This window comes from Struthio camelus, chromosome 2, assembly GCF_040807025.1.
Source record: "Struthio camelus isolate bStrCam1 chromosome 2, bStrCam1.hap1, whole genome shotgun sequence".
NCBI classification, from domain to species: domain Eukaryota; kingdom Metazoa; phylum Chordata; class Aves; order Struthioniformes; family Struthionidae; genus Struthio; species Struthio camelus.
In genome coordinates, this window is record NC_090943.1 from 54,586,562 (window position 1) to 54,598,834 (window position 12,273).

Consider the following 12,273-nt stretch of genomic DNA (forward strand, 5'->3'; position numbering starts at 1 on the left):
AGACTGGGTAATCAAAGCCAGATCACTAGGTTTACCTTAACCACAATATCATCCTTCCTCTCAAATATACAGTTTCTCCTTTAACTACAGCCAAACCATATGGCCACTTTCCAAACAAGCCTTTTCCTCTTAGGGGGGCCCAGGCAGTGGCGGTTTGCCAGTCTTCTGTGGAAAAGCTGATACCCAATATCCGTACATGACCCCTCTGTACCAGGACAGGAGTATTTTAATTATGAGGAAGGAAGCGGTCCATCCTCTTGGAGCTGATGGTTTGCCAGAATTACCAAGGGCCACGCGAACTTAGTTGTAAAGCATTTTTTTCTGCCTTCTTGGCAGTAGTAAAACAAGATGAACTTAATAACTAGTGGTTGATCTCTGCATGGGGAAAAAATATGTGGTTCTGAAATCAGCAGCACCACTGCTTTGTGCAGATTCAGGAGTAGTCACTGGATAGCTGACTGGTGGTATCTTGCTTGCTGTGAGGTTCTTGGCTCCTGTTGAGTTCCTCATGAGCTGCATTAGCTGATTAGAGGTTGTGGAGTCTCCATCCTTGGAGATACTCAAAACCGCACTAGATACGGTCCTGGGCAACCTGCTGTAGGTGACTCTGCTTGAGCAGGGGGTTTGGACCAGACGATCTCCAGAGGTCCCTTCCTACCCCAACTATTCTGTGATCTTTCTCTGACAGTGGTACTGTTTATTAGAAGGGAGAAGTGTTCATGGGCCAAACCCCTCCAAAAGGTGAGGAGAAGGGTAAGTTCTTTCTGAAAGGGCATGAGAGAAATGGTTTGAGACCTCTTCCTAGATTCAAGGTGTGTGGCAGTAAAACACGTAGGAAGTAAATCCAGACTAACAGCATTATAGAGGAAAGATGGTTTGTGATTAAGTGATTAAGGTACTGAACCCTAAGTATCTTGCTGGGAAGCTTAGTGCAGTGATTTCTTCTGTGTTTTGTTTTGTTTTGTTTTGTTTTTCTTAGCTATACATGCATCAGTATTTTATTTGCTTTTTTTTCTCTTTAGCTTGTTTGGTTTTATTGTGATCAGTAACCTCCATTAGAAGAGGTTTGCCAGAAGAGCCGTACTGGTGTAAAGTAGCGCTTTTTGCGTACAGCTCAGTACATCAGTGTGCAGTATAGAAATTGAATAAAAGAATTGTAGCTTGCTGATTGACATTATTAGAAAAAGTATCTGATACGGTTCTGGGTTCTGTTTGAACATTGTTATTCACAAAGCTATTCCTACCTCAAGCCTTAATGCTTTTTTATAGCAGTGTGTAGCTTGCTCATATTGTATTGTTTCTTGTTTCTTATGGATGATGGATGAGAAATGATGGATGATGTTAATGGGAAAAAGAGGTGGGTTTTTTTATATGTAATGTAAGCATTCATCTGTTATACATACTTTATGTATTTTTATACGTACTCTTTTCATTTGGTTGGAAGAATGAGCCTGACTGGGCATGATAAAAATTCTTTAGATGGTTACTTAACAATGTCTGTAACAAAGGCAGTGGTATTACTTGCCCTCTCACCAGCTTTGTTTTTCCTCAGTCTTCAAACACACTTGTCATTGGCACCCTAGAGAGAAAACCATAGGATGGTACTGTAGGAAATGTCAGTTAAACGTTTATACATTTATAGCTTAGAAAAATACAGAGTCCAGTTCTTCAATGAGCAGCCTTTGTTTGGAGGTAGCAGATGGGAGTGCAGAAAATAACAGCAGAAAGAAAGGCAGTTTATTGTGATGCTAACCCACAGCAATCACTCTGAGGTTTTTGGTTTGGATGGATGCTTGAAGAATGCATCTTTATGCAAATGTTGTTAGGTAGGACTTGTCTGTGATTTTTTTTTTTTAAAGGGATTTAAACCTGACGTGACAGCAAAAGGGAGTTGTGTATGCTAGTAAAAGAGATTTAAATACTTAAGACTGAATAGATAACTTGACAGTGCTGTCGTGTGGCAAGAAATGACTTCACAATAACAGGTGTAATTCCCCAGACTACAGGTAGCACAGATTTTCTGTTGCTTTATTGTTTTGTTTTACCAGAAAGATGCTTTTTGCTCAGCAAATACTGTAGATGGCAGTAAGGTTGTGCTAGGAAAGGGTGTACAGGCTAGAAGAAGTAAACTAAAGCATTCGTATAAAACCTGTTGATGGTTTCAGATTTTGAATCTAAGCCACCTATTTATAGTAGCCCTAATACTTATTTGAAGCACCTCTAGAAAGGACTGATTGTTGTTTGTCTCTTCTGGTAAGGACCAGGTCAGCTTTTTCTTTCCCTTGTGTTTGGTTCTGCCTGAATTTGTTTGGATTTGTTTAAGAGCAAGCAGACATCATTGCAATTTATCATGGCAGACATGAAGTGCAACAGTTTATAAGTTTGAAGAAGGTTCTCCTTTCCCTGGCGTGGCAGGTAGTGATACTGATAGCCCCAGGATTTTGGAATACCCCTGTGTTCTCAAAGTCTTAAATGGTCCTCTTTCTCCTCTGTGCTTGCATGTAGGAGAAACAAGGTGGACAGTGATGCCTTTGACAGCAGTTTCCCACTGGTGAGGTCCACCAGGGTTAAGAGTAAATCACGACGCACGCTGAGAGCAGTGTCCAGCTCCCAGAATGAGGCAGGCTTGTTATCTTGGCTGCGAGGTAACGCTCCTGGAGCTGGCAGCAAGGACAGGGAGGGAGACAACAAGGAAGTCATAGCAGAGTGAAGAGACACCAGCAGCGATTGGGGAGATGGTGCAAGGAGGCATCAGCAGGAGTTTGGAAGGGGGAAGTGACAGGGGTCACCACCCTTTCCTTGGCTGTGGTGGTGTGCACTCACCTTATATGTTGGAGTCACAGCTCTGCAGCCTTTTTAGTCAGACTTTTTAGTCAGACTGCACACATATGCATATGTGTGTATGTATGTTTGTATATACACATAAATACAGATAGGAAAAATGAAACACAAAGTTTGGGAGCATTGAACATTAGGGAATCGATGCCCATGATATGTGGGCTGGGGACCACTGGCCCATCCAAAACAGCCTTTCCACAAGCAAGATTATTGCCATAATGTAAAAGGTGTATCTGAAGATCTCTCCTCCTTTCCCTGCTTGGAATCCAGGACTGAGTCCCAGCAGGTTGTCCTCGCTGGGTTCTCCAAATTCCCCTAGAGACTTTCCAGTAGCCACAAAAGAGAGATCAGAGGCTAAGTCTGCCTGCTGTCAATTCTGCCCCAGTGATGAAACAGCCGGGAGGTACTCAGTCCCCGCGTTGCACCAGTTCTCTCATCTTGGTCGATACGTCCTTCTCCTTATTCCTCCTATATGTCCTCACTCACTGAACTCACATGTTCTATTAATTTCAGTTAATATTGCTGTTGTTTTTAAGGAAAGTGGTTTGTTGTAAGGAGATGGATGTGTGGGTTATGTGGTCTCTTGTGAGGTGATGACTGTGTTGTGATTCCTTCACAGCCATTAAAACAAAAAAAAACTTCCTGGTGATAATAGAAGCTCTATCACATTCATTGGAAATACACTGTGTTGACACTAAGGAAAAGTATCCCATAACAAGGCATTTCCTTGCCTTTCATGAATACCTGTAATTCATGACTACTATTTTAAAAGGTGTCAAAAAAAAAACGTTTAAGGTCCCGTTTCTCTTTTGAAGTTGTGTTTACCTTTTACAACCTAAATTAATTGCTCTCCCTTTCCTAATTTTGAATTATCCACATCACTTACAACAAGTGAACATGCATAGCTTCGTAGTGGAGAACACGTATAGATGCAGGATTTCATGCTTCATTAATATTTATTAAGGTCTCCAGCTCACTTTTTTCTCCTGCTGGAAAGCTATACAAAAGCATTCTATATCCAGTAACAAAACAATAAAATAACAAAACTATCATAACCAACTTTTAAAGATAATTCCTGAAGCAGATGTTCACAAACAGACAATTTTTATTAAAATAACAGTGGGAAAGAGTTTGCTTTTGTTTGTTTGGCCCTGGAGGAAATTAAAAAGCCTTTCTATAATTTTGATTATAACCTAAAGTGTGGATTTTGTAGTACTGAGGATGTGGTTGTATGAAGGATGGAAACCTTAAGGGTTTAAAAGCTGTTTTTAAAAGCTATAAATTGAACTTCCCTTGTTAATCTTAGGAAACCAAGTCCTGTGGCAATTTTCTTCTCTAATATGCTGAACCTGTAAGTCTATTCTAAAAACTGATGATGCAAAAATGGCACCCACTTACTCAACACATCTGCTCCCTGAGCATATGTGAGGTGTATCTGCAGATTCCTGTGACTAAAATAAGTTCCTACAATTAATCCTGCCAGAGGCAGAACAACGTAGGAGGAGCAAGTTTTAATATGTTCTTTTTTTATTCCTGACCAGTAAAATGGTTCACTAAAGCCTCCATTTTAGACCATGAACATCTCGGGAAACTTGCTATGAACTTCAGGTCTCCACTAGTCCAAAGTACACTGACATCAATGGTAAAATTTCACTGAGATTTTTATGATGACACCATCCTGAGAGTGTCTTCTCAAAATACATGCTTTGCACTCGTATAATCAGAGGTACATATATGAAATGTTTATTACCAGTAATGATATTTTCCTCATAAAGAAAAAGAATTTGATTCAACTTTTTTAGAGCAAGTTTGAACAACAGGGAACTAGAAAAACCCTAATTCTTTTTTTTTTAAATCCTTGAATACACTGTCCTGAAAGATCCTGGGAGATGAGGGAGACACGGTCCTACAGAATTCAACAATATTCCTTTTGTGAGGACATTTTCAGAGTAAAAGCACAATTGTCAATAGATGTGTATGTACTGAGCAGCAGATAATGCTTTGCTTACGATAGATGGGAAAGAGTGGTCTGTGCGCAAGACTACGAACAAATCACTTCTGAACTCTGACTTCATTTATTCATGGGGAAGGGGAACTTGGGAAGATCACGTGACTTTCTTGATCTCTGTAAAGTTGAGATCATATACATTTATGTGTATGCCTCTCTGTTGTTTGTTTATGGAGTGTGTATGTGATATACAGCTACATACCCAGCAGAGTGCACCGGGGTCCAGATTAGCTGCTGGGACCGACAGTTGTGTGCCTCAGGGTCATGGTGCAGGTTATCAAAAAAAGGGACCTGTTAGACCATGCTGCAGCTTGTAGGTCCTTTACACAGAAGCTAAACCGTGGGGGTAGGGAGCGATGAGAGGATGGTGTCTGGTCTCCTCTTGCTGCAAAGTCAGGATGTGACCAGGGTACCCACGTGGACCTGGGCTTTAGGAAGCTCTGCTGGATGAGCACCCTCTGCAGTTTAAAGAACCTGCCTTCCAAACTTGTGCGAGTTGAAATATACTTGAAGGAAATTAAAGTTGGTAAAGAACTTAAACTTAAAAACTCAACTTAACAGTGGCAAAAAATGTTCTTACATATAGCCAATTTGGGAATAAAAGATGGCAATAACTGGTTGAACAGAGGAAGGCTAAAGCATCGTGTTTTACCCAGCAGGAGTAAGAAAACAGGCTTAGAGTGTAGGAGTTACATAAATGTTTAATTATGATGAACAAAATATTGACTCAGCGGTCTCAGTGGTATGCTGGTAAGTTTGAGGAATTATTTTTGTGTGCTTACCAAAGTCTATTATTAAAATCATTTTTGTTTGTTTAAAAGAGTTAAAAAAGAGAGATATGGCAAGTTTTTAGCCAAACTGAAATGAAAACCACTCACATCTTTTTAACCAAGTGTCACGGTTGAGGAATCAAGAAGGCATGCAGAAACGATAATCAGCCCTGCAGCCTTTTGAAAGCTTGTGGAGAAGTTATTGTTGATGCTGGTTTCAATGGGACAAAGGAAAACATTTAGCAAAAAAGAGTCTGAAGCTATCCATTTCCTCCAAAGCATCTTAACCTATATGGTCCTTAAATATAAAATTCGGAGAGCTGAGCTTACAGAGTGGTTACTTATGGGAAGAGAGTACCAGCAGTGACACAGCAGTGGAGCTGGTGCTCGTGGAGGCGGGTGAGCCAGGCTGAGAGTGGACCTCTTCAGAACTGCGGTGGAACACCAGCGATAGACCGTGACGACTTTGATTTAAGAGGATTCTTGCAAAAAAGGCTGAATTTGGATGCTGCGAGATGGCCATATCATATTCCTTTGATCTCTTTTGTTTCATGCAGTTGTGGACATGGAGAGCACAGTTCATAAACCTCTGGCAGCAATTACGCCGAACTCAAGGGCTGGCCTAGATTTAGGTTCAGATCCAAGTTTTGCGTTAGTCCTGAAGTTGGTTTGGAACTAAGAAACCTCTATCATCTGTCTATTATCTTATCTGTATTTATTAAAAATATTTTATGTGTGTTTTTTTGAAAGGATGTTTCATATAAGAGGATTCCTTCCTCCAGGTAGTTCAGCTGTAGAAAAGCAGAGAACTCATGGAGACTGGGGAGACAGGTATAAATGATCTCATTTATACTGATGTAAGCAAGGAGCTATGATTCAGGATTGGCATTAGGAAGAATTGGATATTAACTCCTATGCTATTTTTTGCACACCATTTTCTGACAAGGTAGCTTTTAATTTTATGGTTCTGTTATTTATCACTGCAATCTCTTTTTGATTTGCAGATGGGCTTCTTCCGCAGGAGGTACAAAGAAATTATTGAGGCTGAAAAGAACAGAAAGGATAATGAAGATAGTTGGGACTGGGTCCAGAAAAATCAGTGAACTGCCCGCGAAAATCAAAAGCCCAGTCATGTGACACGCGCCTGCTCGCCTATAGGTCCTGCTCTCGTATCTTCCATATGTGGAAGAAGGAATCTTCTCCAGATTTTTCGGAGACCCCATTGATGCTGTGTCTTTATCACTCTAACAAGCTAGGGAACATATCCTGAGGCAACCACTGCAGCCATGTCAGGTGACTGGAGCGATTTACACTTCATTTAAGAGCTGAACTTTGAACTTTGGTAACTAAGCTGCAGTGCAGAGCAATATTTATGAATCCAACTAAGTGGTATACCCTCAGGGGAAGACTGTTACCTAAAAATATTTTTTATAAATATAAGCTTTTTATATTGATTATGTCTTTATATTTGTATCAATGTTTTATAGTTTCTATTGAATAGCTATATAGTTCACTCAAGCACTGATATCTGGCTAAATCCTTGGAAATATGTATATGTATATATAAATCCTATTGTACTTTTAAATTTCAATGCAAAAAAGAAAAAGATTTGCAGATAAAAGTAGCTGAAAACCTCATATACTTAATTCACAAGGCTTGATAATATTGTATATAGACCATTTAATGGCAAGAAGCCAAAGTCTTTTCACTTTTTTTTTTTGAGTTAAAAAATTGATGTTCAATTTATAAACTAAAGAACCTAAACTATTACATATATGCGATGTTCTGTATTTGAGTCTATCTTTCACTGACCTGGATGGGAGAGAATGAGACTGCTTCCTCAGTGACATGTAGCAAGGCTTGTAGCTCACTTTGGCCAGGTACCTTTCCATCACAGGGCATTCTGCACTGAAGAAAGCATCAGAGACTATTTGCCTTTGGGAAATTTTTTCTTGGCAGTCTCTAGTGCTTCGATAATGATCTAGGACTGGACAGGCAAGATACTGAAGGGTATAAGTGGGCCAACCACTATGGCATTGATAAATTCCTTGGAGTTTAAAAAAAAAAAAGAGAGAGAGAGAGAGAGAAAGAGAGATGAAGCTGTATTAATGTTTTAAAGGATAGTTTTAAAGCTACCCTTAATGGTTGTGATCTGTTGCTGTCAAAGCAAGTGACAAATGGCTACAAGCTATGACTCTAATGCTTGCCTTTTGAATTTTATATATGAGTCATGGGTTTGTTTATATGATAATTTTCAAAGACTTGAATAGATGTGAGGGTTAAAATGTATTTTGATCTTGAGATTCCGTATGTGGATGTTTCTAGTACTGAATGTCATCCGTGTCTTCATCTAGTATTAAATATGGGGGTAGTGCCTTAGCAGATCATTTGCTGACTTGGAAGAAACTAACTTAAAATTAATTGAGCCATATTTCTTCAAAAAGCTCTTGAATTTCTGAATAGAAATAGTTCAACTGCTATAAGACTTGGTTTTAGATTCTACTTTTACTTTGCACCTTGTGTAACCAAGGAATAATTGTCATCTTGGTATGAAATCCATGTGAAGGAAAGAAGGATCAGGCTCAATGATAGGAGATGAAGGAGTAACAGGAATAAAAGGCTGCAGAATGTCTCTTTCATTAAGGGTAATATAAAAGAACTGCTGGAAGTTTGAAAACTTGAATGCAGAGAACATGCAAGAAGTCTGCTTGAGTGCAGACCTTATCCTTGCTCATCCTTGCAAATTCGTTATAGCTTCACATTTTAAAAAAATGAACCATGTCCATATTCATGCTTGCTTCTCCCCCACTAGCATTAAGTGGCCTCTATTATTACGGTATTGATCAATATTTATTAACTTATCTATCTGCACCCATTAGGCAGAAGACAGTTTTAAAGTGAATGAAGAGTATTGATTCAACTTTTGAAAAGAAAATCTATTAGTCTATTCAATTTTCTTTCTTAAAACAATCACTAGTGAATAAATAAGATAGATTTGGAATAGCAAGTGATCATTTAAGCCAGACTCTGAAAAAAATGTACTAAGAAGAAATCTCACCATAAGCACATGTAGTTGGCTGCAGTTTAATCATTAAAGAGTGCAAAAGCAAAAGGCTGATGCTCTTTTATTGCAATATTGTATTATAAAGTATTGAATTCCTTCCAGTATGATTCATCTAACTTCAGTTAGTTTTACTAGGACTATTTGAGCCTAACATATCTACTTCTTCTGTTGTTGAAAAATACCTCAGAATGGCATATGGATGTTAGAGAGAAAATTAAATCATAAGTACAAGTGGAATATAAGAAATTGGTTAAAGCACATAGTAAAAAGAAAATAGGAAGTCCATTTATTTAAAAACAGTGATTTTTCAGTCACTGAACAAAAAGCTGTTTAAAAAGTAAAGGTATTTACTTTTAAAAAGTAAAAGTTTAAGAGTAAAATTTATCCCCAAATAATTTTGAGGATAAATAAACCTGTTTGTGAATTTGAACTGAATTTGGAAAATGGCAATAAAAAAGGGAGAAAATACCACTGAAAATGTTAAAATGTCACATTTTCACTTTTTTAACAAAAATTTTGTTTCAGAATTGCCAAGAATGTTTCATTTCAATATTTTTGAAAACCAACATAACTTTTATTTTGAAACATCTTTTAAAAATATGTAAAGAAAAGATTTTAAGAAGTTAAACTAACGGTTCAACATTTCATACTGGGTTGAACAAATATTTTTTGTTTAACTCAAGACAAAAAACTTTTTGTCATTTTGTTAAAGGAAAAAAATAAATAGAAGTAAATACCATTTGAGTGACCCCAAGCTGGATTTTTGTGGTCTCTGCCTTGATATATCTATAATTCATCCACCGCAAGTCCTCAATCAGTGAAAATCAAGGCATCACGCAGATTAATGACATATTCCTGAAATAGTCTGTAAATTCTTAGTATCATGACTGTCAGGTACTTATTAGTTCTGTTGCCCCAGATGTTTTTTTTGTTTTTATATGTATACTTAGTCTTCATAATTTTCTTCTTGTTTTTTGGCAGATTCCATTGTGACTCTTGCTTAGTTCCAGTTAGGATAGTGAGATCACATACCAATAGACAGTATTATAATCCTGTAAAATCTCCTTTCCCCTCCTCAAAGAAAAAAAGAAACAAGCAAGCTAAACAAAAAAACTCACTAATACCAATTGTTTGCAGTCAGTTTCTAACCCCAGAATTCTTACGAAAATGTAACGTACTTCAAGAACACGTAGCAAATAGCTGTGCTATGGATCTGCTGGTTTTAAATAATAATTTAAAAAAAAGTAATTATATCAGAGTCACCTTGGAAATTGCGTCAAAATTACTTTGGAAAATGCTTATGGGCCCTGGAAGTTCCTACCTACCAGCTGCTTTTTAATTTCTTTGCGCAGTACCAGTTGTGCAGCAGAGCTGGTGCAAGTCCTTGTTCTCTGGTGCTTGGCCACTATCAGTAACCAAAATGTCAGCTATGCTTTTCTGAATAAACCTAGTTTCTAGTTTATACAATTACAATGAGGAAGTCAGCAAACTGTGTAAGGTGCAGGTTCAGTGGAGCAGCCTCTGAAGCCACCTCAGAAATCACTTGCGTGATCTGAGAGAGCAAGTTTGCTCGATGTGAACCCCAAGCCTGTGAACCACTTCAACATGCCCTTAACCTCAAGGTGGAAAAGCTGACCAGTTAAGACAACCCTCTCTACCTTGATAGATGAATAGGAAGGAATCCCTGTACGAGTGAGTGATGTGCAGGTAATTTAGATTGCTGAGAGCAATAGTTGCACAAAGATTGTGTTTGAAAATATTGAGTATCGACTTTCTTGAATGTCTTGTTTTATGGGCACGTTTTGGAGTCTCGCACGAGTTTCAAGCATAGTATCCACGTGACATGGGTATATATAACATTGCTTTCGCTAAAGGATTAAGGAAAACGTAGAATTCCTACCTTTGTCACCGTTCATCCTCTTGCTAAGGTTTCTTGGATATAAGTGAAAGTAGGATTTGGCTCATTTAGTGTACATTGATTAAACTGGCATGAAGACTGTAATTGCTTTTGGAGCATGGTTTGCTTACGTAGTAGGACACCCACACCATTGTCACTCCTTTTTCTTAGAATGTCACTCCTTATGTATTGTAAAATTGTATGTTTCTTTTTGTGAACTTGTGGTTGGAAGTATGTGTTCACGCTTATTGATGGCACCTGTATTTAGAAGCTCGTGTTCACCTGTATTCTAATTCACTTGCACTGTTTTGGAAATGTCAGGTTTACAAAGACACAATTTTTTGGAATAAAAAATGGCTGCAAAATTAACCTAATAATATCATTTTGTCACTTACTGTCCTTGTCCAGCTCAAATGTTTTTCTGTTTTGGGGGTAAGACATATTTTCATGTATATTTGAATTAAATGGTATGTGCATGTGTTTATTTCTGTGTGGATAATGGATGTCTTTTATCATAATTCTGCGACTTGTATAAAGCTAAGACATTTGGAGGCTAAGAATATAACTAACTTGACTACAATATTGTAAATCCATGGAAATAAAATTTGAACTAATTTGAATTTGAATTTGAATTTGAAGTAAAATATGAACTGACCTGAACCTTCATTTTAAAACAAAACTGCAAAACGGAACCTGAAATTTCAGACTCTCCCTTCCCTTATATTCTACTTGCTGCCCTGCTTTTTGTGGCGACCTTCTGTGCAAGTGTCGAAATGTTCTCCAGTTATACAGGACTCTTCATTTTGTCTACATTACACTGCCAGCTAAATACCTAGGAACAAACCGGACAGAGTTAAGATGTAAGCTGTGACTCTTAAGCATGTTTTTATTGGTGAAGGACCATGGCTCCATGTCCCACAAGACCAAAGGCACTATGAGTGCTCCAAGCAGGTCTGGGTCATGGCATGTAGCTAGCACCCTTCAAAGTAAAAACAAATGTTCTCAATCAGGAAAGCTTTCTTCAGGGGAAAGAAAACATTGCTGGGGACCGGGGGTAGGAGGATGCTCCCACAGAAAGGAATGCGGTCCAGGGTTTGCTTTGGAAGATTGGTGGAAGCTTTAGAGAGGCAGCAGCTAAAATAATAACCAGAAGCGTTTGGATGTACTAATACCTTTTTGTTATCATGCGAGCGTGTTTGTTTGTAAAACCAAGCAGTGGCTTTCCCTTTGCTGGGGAGGAGAATTGATAATGTATTACTGCCCTCTGTGGGTCGCTCTCTCACACGCGCGTGCTCTCTTTTGCTTTTTCATGGGCAAAGAATGGCAATCTAAAGTACGTTATTTTGCATGCTGCTTTTGATCAAAGTGACTTTGAAGAACCACTTAGGCGTTTTATGACAAAATGGCTTTTCTTTAAAAAATAATAATGTTTCAAACCTCAAGATTTTTTTCTGCCAGTTTTACAAAGAAGACAAAAACTAGATGAAAAACTAAAGGAAAAAAATGTTCTCTCACCTTGGGAAAATAGCAGCTCATTTGTTCACACACTGCTCAGTCTGGCTCAGGCTAGGGACTGCAGCTAGGTCTGATAGTTCACCTAACTATGCTGGCCATTGGCCTGCTTTTAGGTGTGAACTTAATGGGCTACGATCTTTTCTATTTAAGTAGTTACATATTCACTGAGGAGAGAGAAGTG

The 12,273-nt window shown here is 38.3% G+C and overlaps 1 protein-coding gene across 1 annotated transcript in view; it reads left to right on the plus strand.

Moving 5' to 3' along the window:
• ITGA9 (integrin subunit alpha 9) overlaps positions 1-11,203 on the plus strand; it is a 224,890-nt gene extending 213,687 nt beyond the window's left edge. Inside the window, exon 28 of the mRNA XM_068935830.1 lies at positions 6,621-11,203. Coding sequence (XP_068791931.1) covers positions 6,621-6,719 — 99 coding nt within the window. The 3' untranslated portion in view covers positions 6,720-11,203. The remainder of the gene's footprint in view (positions 1-6,620) is intronic.
• The last annotated feature ends 1,070 nt before the right edge of the window (positions 11,204-12,273 follow it).